This window comes from Equus quagga, chromosome 13, assembly GCF_021613505.1.
Source record: "Equus quagga isolate Etosha38 chromosome 13, UCLA_HA_Equagga_1.0, whole genome shotgun sequence".
Lineage (NCBI taxonomy): Eukaryota > Metazoa > Chordata > Mammalia > Perissodactyla > Equidae > Equus > Equus quagga.
Genome location: NC_060279.1, coordinates 918,806 through 939,021, shown reverse-complemented (window position 1 = coordinate 939,021; position 20,216 = coordinate 918,806). Strand labels below are relative to the sequence as shown.

At 54.5% G+C, this 20,216-nt stretch overlaps 1 protein-coding gene across 3 annotated transcripts in view; it reads left to right on the top strand.

The window, feature by feature from the left end:
- PLEKHA6 (pleckstrin homology domain containing A6) overlaps window positions 1-20,216 on the top strand; it is a 134,572-nt gene that overhangs the window by 38,603 nt on the left and 75,753 nt on the right. The window contains exon 1 of one of the 3 annotated variants that reach the window (XM_046680293.1): window positions 1,842-2,074. The exons of the other annotated variants lie outside the window; for them this stretch is intronic. Coding sequence (XP_046536249.1) covers window positions 1,857-2,074 — 218 coding nt within the window. The 5' untranslated portion in view covers window positions 1,842-1,856. Of the gene's footprint in view, window positions 1-1,841; window positions 2,075-20,216 lie in introns of those variants that run through there. 3 annotated transcript variants of the gene reach the window in all.

Genomic DNA, 20,216 nt, shown 5'->3' with positions numbered 1-20,216 from the left:
CCTTCGTCCTGTCCCCCCTGAGGTGGGGCTGGGTTGGCTGTGTCCTTTGTTCTGTCCCCTCCCCAGGGCAGCTTTGCCTCAGGGCAGCTTTTTCTGGGTGCCTGGGCAGAAGTGTGTCTGGTCCCCACTGCCTGCTCCACCCCATCCCGCTGCTCCCAGGGAAGGGTCTGGAGACAGAGGATTCCCTTCCTCCCCCAGCCCTGGCTTGGTCAGCATCGTATTACTCTTGGCCATTTGTGTTCAAGCTCTGGGGAGAAATGGCCCCAGGCGAGACCTCTCAGAACTCACAAGCTCAGCGGGACCTTACATTTTGAATGGGCTGATTAAGAAGTCCCTGTTGATCAGGAGCAAGATATGTGGACATTTCTTAAGTTTTTAGGGGAATTTATTGCCAATGCAATCCTGGACTTGGCAAAGAAGAATCTGCCTGTAGGCCCCGAGGCCTGAACTTCCCAATCCAGAAGAGAGGCGCCTTCTCTTGGTCACGGGAGGCCCAGGAGGAGCTTTCCCAGAGCTGGAGTGCCGGGGGGCCTCCACAGAGCAGGCCTGGCCTGGTGTGCTGTTCACCCCTCAAGGGCCAATCCCTGGGCCGCCCAGGGAGGGGTTGGCTCCCAGCCTCCTGGCTGTGGTGCTTCCCTAAGATGCCTTCAGATCGCTCCTGTCCCCTCCCAGCCCTGACTGTTTACTCAGCCGAGGTTGGGAATAAGCATAAGGCATCCCTCCTTAAGGTTATGTGAAGCTGAAATGAAAAATAGTCAATGTGTATAAGAAGGTAATGCAAGGGGCCGGCCCTGCGGGCCAGTGGTTGGGTTTGTGTGCTCTGCTTCAGCAGCCTGGGGTTCGCCAGTTCAGATCCTGGGTGTGGACCTACGTACTGCTTATCAAGCCATGCTGTGGTGGCATCCCACATAGCAGAACTAGAATGACCTACAGGATATACAACTATGTACTGGGGCTTTGGGAAGAACAAGATAAAAAAATAAAAAGAGGAAGACTGGCAATAGATGTTAGCTCAGGGCTAATCTTCCTCACCAAACAACAAACCAAAAAAACATACCTTAAAGAAAAAAAAGCTCTGCAAATGTCAGAAAATATTACCAATATTGTTATTCTTAGGAGAAGGAGAACTCTTGGAGCCCTGGGTTTGAACCCTAATTCCTCGGAAGTTCCTGCTGCCCACGCTTCCTCCCTGGGAGAGTGAAGGAGAAGGGGCCACTGGGGTGTGCAGCACCTGCTCCTCCAGGCCACCCCGATTTGGGGCCAGCCTCCTGCCCCGCCCCTTCCTTACTCTTGCGTGCCAGCAGTCTCTGTTTCCCTCTGCTGGAGGAGGGGGCCTCTCGCTCTCCTGGGCAGGGTGCCCAGGGCCTGGGGGCCCCGGTGTTCTCTGGCTTGGTTTGTCGTTTGCCTTGTGCTTATGCGGGATGGCCTTGCAGAGCCTGACAGAAACCCACCCCTCCTTCCTGGGTGTGGCAGGGACTTCCGTTTATGGTACTGATACCTCATGCTTATAGAGCGTCGTCTCTTCTGTGCCCAGAGCACTTCTCCTGTGTCCTGTGCCCTGGAGGTGCAGGCGAGGAAAGAACTCGGTGACTTGGTACATGGAGCTCCCAGGTGGCCGTGGCTTGCCTTAGGCTGTGAAGGCAGCAAGTGGCAGAGCCAAGATTTGACTGCTGCCCAGATTGGTGTTGAGGTCCCTCTGCCGTCAGCGAGGGACCTGTGGTCCACTTCCTCAGGGCCTGCTGCCTGCTTGCCCTGGCTTTGGTGTGGGTTGACCCTGAGGTAACCTTGGGCCCTGTGGTCCCTGAAGGTCAGTGAATGTGATGAGGTGGGAGGCGGTCATCTTGTGACTGCCCAGCATGGGCGTGAATATGGAACAGGCAGAGTGGATGAAGACCAAGTTAACCCTGTGTGCCCTTCGGCAGTGTGCCCCGAAAGGGCGGGCTCTGGGCAGGCTCCTTTTGGCTGCCTCGATTGGCCACTGGTCTGAGGAGGAGCCTCCGTCCTGGCGCTCTGCCTCTCGGGAGGCAGGTGGATTGGTCCACTGGCGTCTCGTCCTGGGAGCAGCGGCTAGGAGGTAGGAAAGGGGTGGCTGGGCCGAGAGGTGTGTCTGCGAGCGGGCGGGCTCCCACACACCCCTCCTGGGCCCGGAGTGGCTGCCGGCCCCCTGGTGTGCAGGAGCAGCGAGAGCCGCGTGCTGACAGGGGTCTGGCTGTGTGCTCCTGGGGCCTCGTGAACCCTCCCTGCTCCATCTTTCTCCCCTCACTCCTTACTGTTGTTTCAGTCTCCCTTGCTCTCTCTTTTTCTCTTCTCTTTCTTTTGACTCTATTTCCTCAGCAAATTTGAGCTCTGGAATGTGCTCTCCCTCTGTTTCCTCACTTCCCAAGGGCTTCTCCAGACACCTGGGCCTTCTCTCCCTTTCCCTTCTGAATTCTCGTCCTTTTCTCCCTCAGTCTTCTCCCTTCTCCCATGAGCTCTGTGACCAGTCGCACCAGGAACTGCCAAGAGAGGGACCAGCTGGGAGGGGCCAGCTGTTTGCCCAAGGCGGGGCCCTGTGCTGGGCTGGAGCAGGGCTGGAGCTGGCCTTGGGTACTTGGCTCAGCCGTGGCCTGTCCTCCCGCACCTCCCTCCATGTCTCCGCCTCCTGTCCCCGCTCCAGTGCCTTATGGAGGCGGAAGCAGCGGGCATTTTGTCTAGCTGCTGCAGATGCTGCTTTGAGGAGATTCTAGTTCCTTTCCGGAGCCCAGGGTAGTGAGACGCTAAATTCAATATGGGGCTGGAAAACCTCTTCGTTTTCAGCTCTGAGCCGAGCTCTGGGGAGCAGGGGGAGTGTGCGAGTTCGCCTCTGAAGACTGAACTTAGCCCGCCACTGTCTTGTGGTGGGCCCTTGGGAGGGTTGCTTTCTGTGTGGAGCACCGGCCCCACCTCTGTCAAAGACCCCAGGGGATCCGGCTGTGGAAAGTGAGGTTGCAGTGGACCTGCTGGAAGGGAAAGGCAGCCTGGGGGGCCTCTCCCATCACGTTCTCCTGGGGGCCCCAGAGGAGTTTCGTGCACCGTGCTGGTGTCCCCACAGTGCTGATCACGGAGGGTCTGATTTTTATTTAAAAAAAAAAACTTTTTATCATAGAAAACTGCAAACATACACAAAAGTAGAGAGAATTGTGTAATAAAGCTGTGTACCCAAGTGTCATCGTTCTGGTGTCATCTCATGGCCAGTCTTACTTTACTACTTCTAGTCCTTTCTTCCCTCTGATTATTTTGAAGTAAATCCTAGTCACTTTATCATTTCATCTATAAAGTTAGGGACTCTTAAAAAAGAAACAACAAAATATCATTATCATACCAAAACAAAATGAACAATTCGTTAATATAATCAGATATCCAGTTAGAATTCATATTTCTCTGATTATTGTAAACATTTTTTCCTATTTTTCTCTTTAATTTGGATCCACATAAGTCCAAACATTATGATTGGTTGTTATAGTTCTTAAGTCACTCAATCTATAGATATTCTTTTTTTTAAAGAGATAAATTTTATTTCAAATGAGTTTTATAAGATAAAATGTAGTAAACCATTGAATATATGTAAGAGAGAAACAAAAATTTTATAGAAATGCTATCGTAGGTAAGGGAGAGGAGCCTGTTGCAGCCAATGGCCGTGTGGCGGCCGTGGGGTTGGCCTGCCGGCCGTGAGGGAGGCAGTGCTGGTTGAGGTGTGGATAGTCTTTTTCTTTATCTCTTACAGTGTTTTGCTGAAGAAACTGGGTCATTTGTCCTTTAGAGTTTTTCACGTTCTAGATTTGGCCGATTGCATTCTCATCCTGACATTTCTCATGTTCCACTGTCCCTTTATTTTCTGTATGTGTAAATTTAGGGCTTAATCAGATTTAGATTTCTTTAATTTATTTGTGGGTGGGGCCAGGATCTCTTGGTTGTGGTGCGGATATCCATCAGGAGACGCACAATGTCTGCTTGTCTCCCCTCCCATGATGCAAGCAGCCTGCATGACCGTCGCCCAGATCCATTCATTCATTACAGGCTAATTGCCTATTAATGACTCCCTCTAATTAGACGTTGCTTCTTTCTTCCCACAGTAAGTGATCTCTCACTTTGGAGCCAGGCCTCCTTCTCTGGGAGATGTTGCTGTGGAGGCTGAGACCACATGGCAACAGGGTGGTCCACTCTCCCCGCTCTGACCTCTCTGTAAGGCCGGCATTCCGTGAGGGCCAGGCTCGGAGTCCTGGGAAGAGTCCTCTGCATCTCTCTGAAATACAGATTAATGCTCAGACACAAATCTTCCCTGACTGTTCCCTATCCCCACCCCTGGCTCTTATGACTATCAGTGACCTAATAGTAAATCTTCAGATTTAGAAGATAGTTTGCAAGGCCCACACACATACACACGAGAGGTTAAGAGGGAAGCACTGAGGTTGGCTTGCTTGGATGTGGACTTTGATTCGGCCCTTTCTAGTTGCTTGGCCCTGGGCGAGTCAGCTACATTCTCTCTGCATCAGCGTCTCCACCTGCCTTGCGGCGTTGTTCTGAATATTACACACGGTGATGTAATCAAAGGGCCTAGCACAGTGCCTGCACATAGTAGGTGCTCAGGAAGTGTTAGCTGTTGTCACGTTGAAGCGTCTGCTCAGAGCATTCCAGCGTCTACCTGCAGGCACTGCACAAGGACGGAGCAGCAGCAGCTGACGGAAAGTTGAGCCTGCACCCCAGCTGCAGGGTGGACGCTGCTTGCCCAGGACCCATCAGTCTGGAGGTCTGCGTGCACGTCACGGCAGTGTCTTTCTGTTTTCTCCCAGCCAGTGTCACCGTGAAGTAGCCAGGGCTCCAGCCCGAATTTTAAGGATGATAAAGTTGTATCCAGAGAAGTTAGAGAAAATGCTCTCAGAAACACAGCGAGTCAGAAGATAGGCCTAAAATGGGACAGAGAACCTGCCACCCTGGCTCTTTGATGCCTGCTCTGCCCTTTCCTGAGGAGCGTGAGCCTGTGGGAGGGGTGGGAAGACTGGGGTTTGGCTTTGACTTGCTCTTGTATTTTTCCCTCTTGGAGGCGCGGGCTGTCTCTTGTGCTCAAGGACGCCCCCTGAGGCCTCGGGTATAGAGGTCCAGGCAGACACGCCTCCTCGCTGGGAGCTTGTGGTCCCCTGGGGCCTGGCCCAGCTGCCCGTGCAGATGGGAGATGGAAACCTGCAGTTAGATGGACACAACGACCCACCCGGGCTGAGGAGGAAGCCTCCTTGCAAGGTGCCGGTCGACCATGGGGCCCGGGGCTCCAGGCCAGGAGGGCTCCTGAGGAGGGCTGTAGAGAGGGAGAGGCTGGCAGGCACTGAGCTCACCTGCTCGGTGCTGGCTCCTTATCGCCAGCTAGTTCCAGTGACTCCCCACGTGCTGGGCAGCATGGACAATACGACTCCATTTACGGGCCTTGAGAGACCCAGAAAGCAAGCTGCTGAGGGTAGACAGGGTCTGAGGCCTCAGGTCCGGTGGGGCAGGAGAGCTCAGAGGTCTGGGCAAACAGTAGGCACCGGGACTGCTTTCTCAGGCATCAGAAACAGCGACTGTCACAGAATGAAGAAAATGAAAGGCTCTGTTTCTGTTTCACTGGGCTCCTACCAGGTTATCCTTGAGCCACTTCTTTTGCTGGGAGCTCAGCCTTGTGACTTGAGCATGTGAGCAGAGAGTGGCCGAGTTTCCATCCAGCAGAGGAGAAAGTGGGGAGGGGACGGACTGGGCAGAGACAGAAGCCCAAGTAGCTGTGCTGTCTGTGATTTCATACCACAGAGGCTGCTTCCTGAGCCCTCCTGGCCTCGGCACGGGGCCCAGGGTTTGGGCAGTGAGAAGAGTTCAAGGGCACACAACCTTGAACCCATTCGGATCATAGAGCCGGAATGGGGACAGTGGGGCAGTGGACGCTGGGTGAGGTCGGATTGAAGTTTCCCGAGTCCCCATGCCCGGCTCTGTGCTGCCACAGGGGCTCTCATGAATTGCGTGAATGCATAAATGAACCAGTCAAGGAGAAGGAAAAAGGTTTGCCTGCATTTCTCCTTTAGACCCTTTAAATTCTTGTGCTTGATCCTTAGGGCTTGGACTTGGGGCTCGGGCAGCAAAGGTTATTTGTTAGAAGTGTGTTGCAAGTTGAAGTAACGTTGCTTGTCCATCACACAGAGCACTACTTTGTGAATTAACCCAGATGTTGGCTTCTCTTTTCTTTTCATCTCGATGTCTCTGCATGTGCTCATGCCGGGGGCGTGGGGGCCGGGTGGGGGACACAGAGTGGACGACCACGCGTAGCATCCTCGAGCGAGAGTCGCTCTGAGTGGTCTCAGCTGCGTCACTTTCTTTCCCAGCGCTTTGCGCTGAGCGGGCACTGACAGAACATTTGCTGGGGTGAGAAGTGACTGTAAGACCAGAGGCAGGAGGGAGAAGCTTTCTCCATCCTGATGTCTTGGGCCCTGTTCCTCTCCCTGGCCCTAGAACGGGGCCGACTGCCTTTAAGGGACAGAGGAGCTGAGTGTCTGCTTCTGCCCTCTGGTCTCCACGAACTCAGGGCCGAGTCTGAGCCCGGGCTCTGTTTCAGCTGGCAGACGGGGCCTGGACCTGGAGCCTGCTCTCGGCCGAGGAGAAAGTCGGCTGCAGCAGGACTGGACACGTCGGGTGCTCAGTAGCCCACCCTACAAAGCAGCTTAGGAGAAAATTAAGTGGATTCAAGCCAGGGGAAGCTAAGCCCACTGCACCGGACTCGTTAGGGAGGGGCTGGCAGGGGGAGGAACTGGTGGCACTGCCCCTTTTTGTGCTCGTCCAGTCTCTAAGTTAACCGCAGCTCAGCTGTGCTTGGCATTGGCAGCCTGGAAATGGCTGTTATTTCTTCTGCCCATGCCCATCCTCGACTCCTTGTTTGCCCCGATCACCAAGATCTTTGCAGAACTAAGTGACCTCTGGGGACAGCCAGGAAGCAGAGTCCTGCCCTGTGGCTCCTCCTGGCTTTGCTCACAGGCTACTCTAAGAAATCACCAAGAAGGACTTTCCCAGGGCTTAAGGGCCTGAGCAGCCTCAGTCAGTTTCTGACAGTATTTTGTCCTTCAGCCGGGGAGGTGATCTTATCCAGATCTTCTGGAGGAACCAAGGCCCAGCAGTGCTGGATGTGCCCCTGGGGCCTTGGGTGCCGCGGGCTCCCCGGGACAGGCACCTGGGCGTTAGGCCTCCCAGCCTGGCACGCGAGCTCTCAACTTCTGAGCATGAAGATTTCCTGTGGTGCCCATGGTTCTTTGCCGAACCGGAGGCATATTTAATGTGAGTCCTTCAGTGGGACGATGGATTTGTCCTGGTTTGCCTGGGACTTTGTCCCTTTAGCACTGAAGCCCTGCATTCTGGGAAGCCCTCAGTGCTGGGCAAACTGGGCAGTTGGCAGAGTCTCCCCCTGCCAGACCTCCAAACTCAGTTTGCTTTTCTCTGTGTTGCTTAAATCACGGGGAACATTTCTTCCTGCCATCCAGCTTCTGTGGGCTGACCCTAGAGATCTGAGCCACAGATAGCTGGGCAGAGACGGCACCTACCCCAGGCACAGGGGCATGTCTCCCCTCTCCCTCAGGAGCTCCAAGACCATCAAAATAGTTGCGCCTCTCTGCCCGCAACTGGGGCAACTGACGCAGCCTGGACAGGGCTCCGTCACTGGAATCTCTGACCAGATCTTGCATGTCTGCGTGTGCTCTCCTCTGTAACTCCTAGCGTCATCTGCTCTCTGGTCTCCTCTACCCTAACGTGGTCCCTATGCCAAAGGATGACAACACATACAGGTGACGCGGTACCCTTTTTTTTCTTTTTTTGAGGAAGATTAGCCCTGAACTAACATCTACCGCCAATCCTCCTCTTTTTGCTGAGGAAGGCTGGCGCTGAGCCAACATCTGTGCCCATCTTCCTCTACTTTATATGTGGGATGCCTGCCACAGCGTGGCTTGCGAAGAGGTGCCATGTCCGCACCCGGGATCCAAACCAGCGAACCACGGGCCACCTAAGCGGAATGTGCACACTTAACCGCTGTGCCTCTGGGCCGGCCCCACCGTACCCTTTTGATAAGTAGAGAAGTGAAGTCTGTGGAGGGTTTAGGAATCTGTCGGCTCAAGATTGTCTAGAAGCACTGAGATCAGAGTCAGTTTCCAATTCAGCACCTTTAGTCACGGAACCTCCAGCGTGTCTGAGTTCTGGGATAGTCTCTCTGCTCCAGATCGCTTCTGAATCTTATCCCTCCCAGATCAGATTTTGCCCGAGAAACCTGGCCCCAGAGAAGATTATTCCTACCTTTCCTTTGGCCCCTGTGCCTGCCTTGTTGGAGGTGAGACTTTCCTGTCTTAGGAGAATCTCCTTTCTGACAGGGCCAAAAACTAACCAGGGCTGGGGTTGCCCAGCCTCACCCTTCCCATTCCATCCCATAAAGGGGTTATTCACTGAGGCCCTCTTCATCCTATTTATAAATCTTTTCAGCACATCTTTGTCCCAGTGACAAACACTGCTCTACCCTCCTTGACCCTGCCCTCTTCTTCAGCCTTGGTTGAGATGCTGGGAATGTCCTTCCATCCTCTACCCTTCATACCCATAGTCCTGGCTCTTTCCAGGCCTGTTTGGCAATTGCAGTCAGAGAGAAGAGCTGTTTTTGGGGGACGGGCCCGTGGGCAGCAGCAGGACTCGGGACGTGGACAGTGGTGAGGACTCATGACGTCCTCATGCAGCTGAACCTCCCCCCCCCCCCCCCCCCCCACTGCTGGCTTTTTATTCCACCTCATTACAGCCGGGGGGACTCATGCAGAACCTTGGGGCCCAGGCCAGCAGTGTGCCTTCAGTCCTCATTCAGCACTCATCAGAAACCTCATTCAGGACACTTGGAATGAGACTTGGGTGGTACCGTGGTGGCAGGAGCGTATGGCCTGTGCTTGCTGACGTGTCAGGAGCACAGCCGTGGCGTCTGTCTGCCTAGGTTCTATCAGGCTCCGCCGCTCTGGGTGTTTGACCCCGTCTTGCCTCATCTGTAAAAGAGAGGTGAGAACAACCATCTCAGGAGGTTGGTGTGGAGATGAAATGAGCTGCGTTTAGAATCATGCCTGACACAACAGCTATGGCTGTTAGCTGACTTGTACCCTCTGCCATTTGCCTCTCTAGGAAGTTGTTCATTCATTTGGCACATATGTACTGAGTGCTGATGACATGCTAGGAATGCACAGATAAGCTTGTTCAAAGTTTCCGGCTACACAGCATTTTATAACACCCTCTACTTTTGCTTCAGCATTCTTTCTTCCTCAGGGCCCATTGGCAGTGATAGAGGGTGAGAAATGGGTCATCTCTTAGGTCCCATCTAGCTCTGATGACTCTAGTCTGCATAGTGTGGAGCATGGTGTGTGCAAGGGCCACTCGCCTAGGGAGTCAGGGGCCCTGAATCTATTGATGACCTGGCTGGAACCAGCTGGGGGTCCTTGGACAGGTCACTCAATCTTTCTGGGTCTCAGTGTCCTCATCTTTCAAATGGAATAATAACCTCTTCCCTCCTCCCTTGTAGGGGTGCTGTGCAGGTAAAATGAGATACCAGGTGCAGAAGCACCTTGCAAAAGTAAAAGTCCTATGTAAATATCAGGTGCTAGGACGGGACAAAGAGGAGACGGTCCCCTAGAGAGCTCCCAGTCTAAGTGCCGAGGTGGGCCTCCCCCAGGAAGGGCCTGAAGGTGAGTAGCACGAGTGCAAGCCCCTTGAAGGCAGTGAATGGCCAGGCAGAGCACAGCGCTTGGCACCCAGGAGACGCACCGTAAATGCCTGGCACATAGTCGTAGACTCTTAGTAAATGTTTGTCAAATGAGCAAATATAACAAATGACTCCAACCAACGTAAATGCAGGGAGGGTCTTAAGTTCTGAGGAAACGCAGAGCATAGCCAAGATCAGGATCGGGCATGGTCTATCAGGGAGGGCGTCCCAGAGAAGGTGATTTTAGATTTAGGATGGGCAGAAGGAGAAGAACTTGCATTGGTAAAAGGACACTGCACGAGACGGGAAGGGCATTTGCAGAATTCCCAGTGCCAGTCAGCTTGGTTGGGGTGGGGGCTGCAGAAGAAAGGAATGAAGGGCTCAGGCATGCTGGGAAAGAGCCAGGCAGAGGGGTTGCCGCTGGGTCTTGAGAGAGACAGACGCTTGGTAGGGAATGTGGAGGAGCGCGTTTGGGAGTGTGATTGTGGCTGATGGACGAGTAGAGCGTGGGAGGCCTGCGGTCCGCCCATTAAGGCAGGATCCCAGTGGATGATAGCTCTGGATAATAGGGACAGTGGTGGAGGCTTCGGGGGCCTGGGGCCACCTGCCAAGCAGCTGCTAATGACACTTTGAAAGTGACGAAGCTGGCTGGCAGCACTCCAATGTGCAGCCCCACTGGCTTCCCCAGGTGGAGGGGTCGGGGAGGCTGGCCGGGCTCGTTCGAATTCCGGGAACTGCTGTTGCAGTGGGAAAGGAAGAGGATGGAGAATTTCAGCTAGACTGAAGTCATACAATTTAGAGCCTTGAGGTTAATAGATCATTATCTCCTCCTTTTATAAAAGAAGGCTAGGCACACACAGGTGCTCATTTGTTAGTGTATTTAAACTGGGCAGCATGAGACCAAGGGCAGGTGGTGGTCACACACCTGAGATCCTAGCCAAGCTCTGCTGCCTGCTGTGTGACCTTGAGCAAGTTTCTCAACCTCTCTGGGCACCACTTTTCTCATCTACAAAAGCCTTTGTCAGAGAGCTAATTTGAGGATTAAGGAAAGTCATGTGTCTAAAGTACCGACAACAGTGCCTACGAGGTTCATAGTAAAGAGCTCAGGAAGTGGTCATGGTTTGTGGTTTCAATTTCTCCCGATTTCCTTTAGTCTCCTGCTAGAGGGGAGAAGGCAGAGCCCCGGGCGGCTCCCTGCGCCTGCTGCTCCTGGCTCTGCAACAGGCCGGCCACTGGCCCACACTGTCCGAAGCATCGGGGGCGCGAGGCTGTGAGACCGCCTGTCTCCTTTGTATCCGATGCCTAACAGCGCCTGGCACAGAGCAGTCGGTTGTGTGTTTGTTGAGTGCCAGCTGACTTTGACGTGGTCCTTTCAAGTTCCCAGTCCAGCAGGGGAGACACTCGGAAACGCGGGATTGGACATAAGCTCAGAGGCACAGAGCGCTGTGCAAGCATGGACGGCGGGAGACTCCTGGGTGGCAGTCAGCAGTTGCTGTAGGGGCAGGTTTGTCCTGAACCTTCAGGTGTGGGTGAGGGGTGGGATGGTGCCGTTCAGGCGAAGAAACAGTGCCTTGGGGCTGAGATGCACGAGGCACCATGGGAACTGGAAGCACACCGGCATGGTCAGGGGCTGAAGCCCAGAGAACACTCTGGGGTCCCAGGGGAGGTGGCTGGAAGTGGGCTGGCTTGCAAAGGGCCTTGACAGCCCTGCCCGGGAGACTGGGTTAACCCTTTAGCAGTTCAAGTATGGGGCACGGTTTGCTTCCTCTCTTTGCCCCCGTCCTTATGGCTCTGTGCAAATGAGTTACCTGAGGATCAGAGAGGCTTGTGGCCTGCTTGAGGGCACACAGCACATTAGCTGTAGGCTCAGAATGAGAGCTCAGTGCCCTTGGCTTCTACTAAGTGGTGCTTTATGTAGGGAACTGTCCTGTCAATTTTGCTTGACTCCTTTTGCTCTCCTTTGTGGACGCTCCCAAGGGTCATCAGGGCAGCAGAGGCCTCTGGCTAACACTGTCTCACATTCTGCCTTGCCACAACGGCCTTGTTCATTCAGAGACCCCAGCTTGACTGAGCCTGAACTCCCTCCCCTCCCCGGTTCTTTGGCACAAAGGAGAAGCCACAGGGTCCCCTGGAATAGCTTCCTGCTCCATTTCCAGGTGCCTGGCTGCCTGGCATGTTCCTGGTTTTGGCTTGAGGACTTGTTTTTCAAAAGAGATTGGGCAGGACTTGCAGAGTGTAATGGCATTATTCTTGATTTTTGGAGGAGGTCAAGAGCGCCTCCGCCCCCCCCCCCCCCCCCCCCCCCCCCCCCTTCCCACCTAGGCTAGACATCTAGTTCCAGGAGTTCGCCCCCAGGGCAAAATACAGCACGCCTTTGTATAGTGGGTCTCCACAAGCACATGTGGGGTGAATGACTGACTTATGGACCCTGGACCAGATAGGGAGATGTCGGGGTCCTGGTGCTTGCCAGAAAAGGAGGAGCAGCAGCAGGAGCCTCAGGGGGGCTCGGTCTGATCAGAGAGGCTCCCTGTCTCCTCACCCCAGGGAAATTCCAGAGAGAAGTCAATTTGTTAAGCTACGGTTTCCAGTTTCCCTGAGTCATGCAGGGACCAAGCCTGCTCGGGGCCCTTCCCATAGAAGCCACTCCTCCATCCCACCTCACAGCCTCCACAGAGGGCAGAGCTTGTGTTTGTCATGAATCCAGATGGAGGAACACGGCTCTTTCCTCAGGTTCCTGCTGGCACCAGGTCCTCACCCGAGAAGCACCCCCAAAATCTCGGGGTTGGGGATCCAGTGGAGGGGTCTCCCCAGCTTGTACTGCAGGCCCCTATTCTCCTAAATCCATTCCCATCATCCAGGACGGCAGCGAGCCTCCATTTAACAGGTGGGCACACTGAGGCACAAAGGGGCACTGGAGCATAGCAGGACCCTGAGAAGAAGAGGCAGCTGGCTCTCCTCACTTGCTGGAGATTGGAAAGGAGAGAAGGAAGGACGATGGAGCAGCAGTGTCTAGAGTCCTGGGGAGCTGCCTGGCCTCCTTGGCAGCTGAAGGCCACCCCCTTACCAGTGTTCCTGACTTACGTCCTGGATGGGCTCTGGAGGACAGCTGTTTCCACGCGCCCCGGGTAGACAGCCCAGCAGAGGGCCGTGGGCCGTGGCCCAATTCCATGGCTTGAGGTGACCATTATCTGCTCGTACCCCTTACCTCCCCTCTCTCCCGCCTGCCTGCCTTCTTGCTTACCTCTCCTCCCTCCCTCCTCCTTCCACTTCTCTGCTCCCTCTTTATCCATCCCCTTGCCCTCCCTTCCCACCCTTTCTTCCCCAAATCACTGTATGCCGGATACCAGGAATGCAAAGAAATGAGACCTGGTCACTGCCCTCGAGGGGGAGACAGACATGCAAACAGACCCCTGCAATAGCATGGCTTGGAAAAACCCGTGGAAGCCTTACAGGAAAGGCGCAGGAGCGGGCGGGGTCCCCACTTCTGTCAGGCTGGGGAATGAGGGGTTTATGGGGGAGTGGAAGTTCCTACGAGCTCCAAAAGGAGCCTGGCCTTCCTGGGACCCACCCTCACTTATATTCACAATTTGTGACCAGGAGCAAGTCCCTTAACCTCTCTGGATCTCAGTTTCCTCATTTGTTTTGGTTTTGTTTTTGTCTTTGTTTTAAAGTGAGGCTTACCTGAGAATGAAAAGATACAGACAAAAGTCCTGGGTTTTGCCAAGTATGAGGGGACGTGAGCCAACTCTCATCGGAGAGGACAGTGAACAAAGACACTGGGAATTTCGGAGGACATGGTTCACATAGCTGATGGGCTAGAAACGCCTGCCTCCCCTCTGCTCCCAGCGTTAGGGGTTTTCTGCAGCACCCTGAAGGACCGAGCGGTTCTGGGGGAAAGGCGAGTTCATCCAATCTATGGTCCAGGTTGTCTTCCTCCTGCTCTCCTCTTTCTCCCATCAGAAGTGCCAGCTGGGTCTGATGCAACCCGTGGTCGGCTCCAGAGACAAACCAAGTGCCTTGTGTTAGGCGGGATTTGCGTTGCTGTCAAGGCAGGAAGAAAATGAGGGTGGACTGGGAGAGCCAGGTGCCACTAGGACCTTTGAGATGGAGGCACCCTAACTGCCCACTTTCCCATCCACCAGGCAGCTTCCCACTCTTCACGGAGCACTCGCTCACAGAGTGACCTCCAGCAGGTCACGGGCCCCTCAGGACTGTAGGACGGGAGAATCCGGCCCCTCCTGGCATCTCTGGACCGTGAGCAATCAGAAAGGACCTGGGGCATCCAGAATAAAGTATGTGGGAGGATCTAGTCTCGTCCAGTCGTGTTCATACTGCTCAGGTTATTCAAGTGCTTAACACCATATGGCTAAGAGCCCTGTTGACCAGACTTCTACCTCCGACTGCGCAGCAGAGCTCTCGGCGCTTGAGCATGGGGCCAGGGGGGCCGGCTCCTGAATCCAAGCCATTCAAAAATTAAGTTGCTTGGTTTTCAGGCAAGTGCATATGAAGCCACTCCTCTTGCAGACAGGGCCACCTCCTCAGTGGCAGAACCCTTTTTGGTCTGGCTTTGCCATCCCATGCAAGAAGGTGGCGTCAAAGCAAACAGACAGTGTGGTCTAATGGTTAAAGGTCCAGACTTGGGAGGCAGAGCTCGAATCCTGGCTCCTTCACTCCTTAGCTGTGCGCCAACCTCGTCCTCTGTGCTTCCGTTTCCTCGCCTGTTGATCGAGAGTGGTAATCCCTGCCCCAGGGGCGTGTGTCTTAAATGAGTTAATCTGGAAAGCACTTTGCATAGTGCTCTTGGACAGCCCAGCCCACTGTGCCCTGCGCCGTGCTCCTCACATCCCGTGGGCCTCTTTCCCGAATGCCGGGAGGACAGACACGGCGAAATCTCCGAGACGGGGAACTCGCCTGAACAAGCATTGTTCTTGGACAGACACTTACCTTTTCCCACAGCAGTGGCTTTCAGGTTTTTCCGACACTACAGAAAGATGTTTACCCTGTAAGCAAGGATGTGCACACACACACACACACACACACACACACTTATGTGTATACAAGTGTATGAAATGATACTTTCATGCAGCACTTATGCCAGGGGCTTTTCCAAGTGCTTTGTGCATGTTAATTAACTTAATCTTCACAACAGCCTTGTGAGGTGGACACTGTCAGTGTGCCCATTATAAAGAAGAAACTGAAGCATAGAAAGATGAAGAGGCTGAGTCAAGATTCTAAGACTGTGTGTGCATGTGTTTTAAAAGTACCACAAAATAATACTCTTACCAAGCACAGTGCACACTGATATTTTCTGTCCCTTTAAATTGTAAAAATGCTAATCTTCATTTACTAAATTGATTTCCCAGTCCACTGAGGAGTCAAATGTTGAGTGTGGACGTCACTGACTCACAGAACCTACTCAGAAAGCGAGGAGGGTGGCCAGGAGAAGACGTAGGGGCTTGGTCGGCCTTTTTCTGGGAGCAGGTGGAGCTCTGGCTGGGCATGCTGGGCTGGGATGATGGGACGGTGCCTGGGGCTTCCCAGAGATGGGTTGCGAAGACACTCAGAGACGGCTGCAGCCAGAGCCTGGCGTTCATTCCTGGAGCCCTGGCTGTGGGGATGTTGCTGGTCATTATTTTGACCCTCCCAGATCCAAATCGGGGAAGGCGTACCCAGCCGGAGCCCCTGCCTGGCACCCAGCCTGTGGGGCTGGTTGCTGAGGGCGTGAGAACCCACGGCCTGTTTATGAGCCATTGCTGTCCTATCAATGGTATCCTAGGTTGTGCTTTTGGGTTTAACTTTTGAGACGTTGTTATATTTATCAGTTTTTCACACTGACGAGATCTGAATTGGGTGAGCGTAGGCTCCCTTCCATTCCCAGGCGAAGGAAGAGGGCGCAGAGGTGTCCAGTGGTTTGGTCGGAGCTCAGAGCAGACTGGATGCACGTCTCCCGTCTTCCGGTTCCGGGCCTTCCGCTGCAGGTCACATGGTTGGTTGTGTCATTCCGTGTTAACCGTGGAGACGCAGGCGGGGGCAAAAGAGGCCACGGCCCCTCTCAGGGGCTTGTCCTTGGTTCCTCTGTCCTTTAGCCCCAGCTGCCCCTGGTGGAACACAGTAGAGTCATCTGCACCCTGGGCTGGCCCAGGCCAGGCCAGAGGGACGCAGGGTGCGCCGCGGCTTCCTCTGCCTTGTGGTGTCATCCTTGCTCACGTAGGTTTGGCATCTGTATTGACTTCCCCAGTGGGGAATGGGTTTAAATTCTAGCCAGATAAATCTTAGCCCAAAGACTGGGAGGCTAGAAAAGGTGCAAACCAAGGGAGATTGTGACCTTTTAGAAGGGACCGCCATCTCTCTGGAATGGATCAGTGGGGTGCTGTACCTCTGGCGCAGGAGGAAGGACAGGGCCAGCCAGGCGGCCCTCCCAGCTCCCGGGCATGCTGAGGGAACTGAGCCCCCACACGTGCTGCACTGGCATTTGGGACAAGGGACTGCTGGGGAGGTTGGGTACCACTAAGCTGGCCCACTGAGAACATTCTCCTGTGTCCCTATTCTGAGTGACCTACAGCTGTCTTTCAGGGCAGCTGTCTCCCTGCACCTCACGTGGGTTTCCTGTGGGGACCCTGACTGCTCTCCGCCCACTCCTGCATCCTGTGTCAGGAAAGCCAGGCTCTCGCTGGCCAGTGCTCCTCTGCCCCTCGGCAGTGCAGGTATTGCTTTTAATAGTTTAAAAGTTAGGGAAATATTTTTCAGAGCCATAGTTCCTCCTGAAGGTCCTGGCTTCCTCCCGCTGGAGTGAGCCTTCAAAGATCATTGTATCTATTGATCAGTGAGAAAGTACTTAGTGAGCAGGAACCACTTTGTGCATGGTGGGACTCCACAGCCTGGCCCCCAAGTACCCTTCCAGCTTCGGGGAGTTACGAGGGATGGACAAGATCAGAGAGCGCCTCCCAGCAGTGCGACAGTAGACACACAGTAAGTGTTAGTTCCTATTGGTATTCTCACTTCCCAGCATGGCCCCTGACCTTGTCAAGGGGCCCATTATTCCCTTGCCTCTTCATTGCGGCCCCCATTCTGGAATGCCCACCCTCCACCCTCAGAAGCTGTTGTCTCCATGCTGCTGCCCCGCGACTACCTCCCAACTCTCCATTCATGCCGCCTGCATCACAGGCTGCCTTGAAGGGGAGGATGGCTTTGTGGGTTTGGTTTTGTCTGTGTCCAGTCATGAGACTGGGATTCCTCGAGTGCAGGGACCACTTCTTATCTCAGTCTCTAGACTGTGGATGGTTAGGGCATGTTTATGGAATGCAGAACCAACACATGCCCATACCTTCAAGGGGGAGAGGGTTTCGGTGGGGGGGGGGGGGGGGCAGTGTGTGTAACAGAGACGTTCTGGAAGAGGTGGCATTTGAGCTCAGCCTATAAACAGTGTCCACCTGCCTCCCTCAGGAGCTCTGGATTCAACGGGCATCCAGGATGGCATCTGGGAATCTGTTTTAAGTGAAGCTCCTTTGGTTATCAGCTGATCAGTTTGGCTGAGATCTGCTGTCTTCCAGGCTGGCTGACTCTGGTGGCTGGAGAGGAGTGGGACGTCCTGTGGGAGGCCAGGGGGAGGCAGGGAGGCAGGGAAGGCCGTGGTGGGAAACGTGGAGAGGCTCTGTCTGGCTGAAACAGAAGATTTACACACAGAGCAGTGGAATATGATGATTGGAAGATGAATGGGGATGCATTGCGGTGGGTCCTGGATGCTGAGACAAGGAGTTAGGCCTTTATGTAGCAGGCAGGGGAGGGGCAACCCCCCAAATTTTCTGAGCAAGAAGAGTAACATGCTGAAAACAGGCCTTACGTCATCCCCTACGGAGGGGAAACTGGCTGCATGTTTAAAGCCCAAAGGCAGAGTCCTAAACTTCCTCTTGTCACCCATTCCAAGTGCTTCTTCGTGTCTAACGTAAATCTTTCCTGCTGTAATTAAAGTCCAGTTTGTCTCATAGAAGTTGGAAAACAGCTGGACAGGGCCCATTCCTGCAGAGAGAACCCACATATCTTGCTGGAATAAGCGTGTGTGCCAGGCTTCTGGGTCGAGCTGGCAGTGCCCTGGAGCCCATGAGGGCACCGAGCCTGCATTGATACAGGTGCCCTCCTCCAGGCACTTGGAGCCCTGGTGACATTCAGAGCGCTGGATTTGTTCCTGAAGTGCTGTTCACCCTCCCCACCCCCAGCACTGGCACTCGTGCTGTCCCTTTGAAAAGCCTGCGGCATCCATGCAGCCACAAGCTGCCCCCAGCTACCCCTGCCCCACTGTGAAGGTGAGAGAGAGGAGGCTGATAAAGGTCTCTGAGCTGGGAGCTAAGGGCCGGGAAGAAGACAGACAGAGATGATCCAGGGAGGGCACAGGAGAAGAGGTTGAGGGGGCCTCACTGTTTCTCACCCCAGCTTCTTGGGGTGTCACTGACACCTGAGAGTGGGCTCTGCCAGGAGAAGGGAGGCAGCAGGTGTCTGTCCCATTCCAGTCTCCCGCTTCAACTGTCCCTAGGCTAGGGGGCTTGGGCACAAGTTCCAGTCTGTCTTGTCCTCCAAGGTCCTTCTCTGCTGTGGCCCTTGTCCTGTTTCCTCCACCTGTCATCTACAGGAGCAGCTGAGGGAATCCCGAAGACTTCAGTCTCTGAGAAAGAAAGCTTTTCTTGAACAGCGAATTTCTCCCCCCCCCCCCCCCCCCCCCACACCGGGCTCACAGGGCAAGTGGAACATTCCATTTAAAGGGTGAAACAGGAACAGGTGAGCATCCAGTGCAGTAAATAGCGAGGACTCAGACAGGTGGGGGGAGACAGGTGCCGCCCACCTGCACTTCTGCCACCTCCCTACCAACCGGCTCGAGGGAACTTCGCTTCCTGTGTCCTGAGTCCAAAATGCCAGCATAGCAGGATATGGCTCTGGGCCACCTAAAAAGGCCAGGTAGGTGGACATCCGCTCAGAAGACCATGTCCCTCCCTCCCATCTGGGGACCTCCGCTTTCCTGCCCATCTGAGGCTGCTGTGTCCCACAGTCCTGGGGGCACCATCCACACTGTGTCTATGTGAATGGCACCCTTTGGGGCTGTGCTGCGGCCGGGAAGTCAGTGCCAGCAGATAAGTAGGAGGGAAGAATCGGACACTCTTCTGTGTTCTAGACGAACAATAGGGACCTTTCCAGGAAGCTCAGGGGAGGGAGTTGCCTGTAAGAGGATCCGGGTGGATGCTCTGTGGGGTGGCTGGAACAGGGTTTTGCATCTGCTGCTGATTGCTTAATTAGACACCTACATAGTGCTCTCTGCTAATGACCATGTCTCCCAGGGAGATAACAGATAAAAGAGTGGGTAGCTTCAGAGTGCCAGGTGAAGGTCTCAGGACAGACCCTGAGAATGGGGCAGGGGAGATGGAGTGTTGTGGGATGTCCTTGGCCAATACAGACTATAGACTATCAAAGAGTGTTTTCTCTCCAGGGACTGAGGGGAGAGGCAGCAGGCTCGGGCCTGCTTCTGTCTCCAGTAAGAACATCCTGTGTGGGCTTCCAATTTCTGGCTGTGGTTTGCCCTCTTGAGAAATGGGAGGGTCGTTCCCTGTATCCAGGTAGTAACTAAGGCCAGACATGCCCAGGAAGGTGCGTGTTTCTGGAGGTAAGTGCCCTGACGTGGGAGCACCAGGTGTTTTTCCAGGCACCTGCCGTTCGGTTGGGAAGAGCCAGGCAGAAGCTTGACCTCCGGGTAGAGGATGCATCAGTGAGCGCTGTGAGCTCCCAGCAGACAGTCGGGAGCCAGCCTGGGATTTGAGGCTGAGTTTCGATACTGGGCTGAGAGGGCTACTGCAGAGGCTTCAGAGCTGCTCAGAGGGTGCACTGGAGGCAAGCTGACAATTTTCTCTGCTGCCTGGGGGAGTGGCTGGACTTAAGAGTATGTGGTCCTTCCGTGCCTGTCCCCAGCACTCTCTGGCTCATCTTCGTGGACTGGGGTGGTTGGGATCTGGGGCAAAGAGGCCCCAGCCCTCTTTTGGGTGAGCCAGCCAAATATTTACCAAAAGCAGGGCTGCAGAGGAAAGGTGCTAGGCCCAGTTAAATGCTGTGTTTGTGCTGCCTGAACAATGCCAGGCGTCATGGGCTCCCGATACCACAGCCCTGTGGGGATGCCTGCTCCAGGTACCTGCAAAGGCTGGTTGCAGGAAAGCCCAGGGCCGAGCGCCATGCAAGAGCCGGGGAGATGCCAGTCTGCTGCTTGGGTGTCTCTGGGGTGCTGGCATCCTGGCTTTGGATGGTCTTTGGTCTCGTTTGCTCCATCCCAGGAAGGCCCGAATGCCTCAGGAGGGTGGACTCTGGTGCGGGGCTGAAGGGCTGCTGTCTGCTGTTGATCTCTTCCATGCTTCTGATGGAAATGATGGAAATAATTATTTCTGCCTGTTTCAGAGACAGGGTGAGGTTGGCAGAGATGATCCACTGTCATGAAGCTTTGGACTGTAGGGAA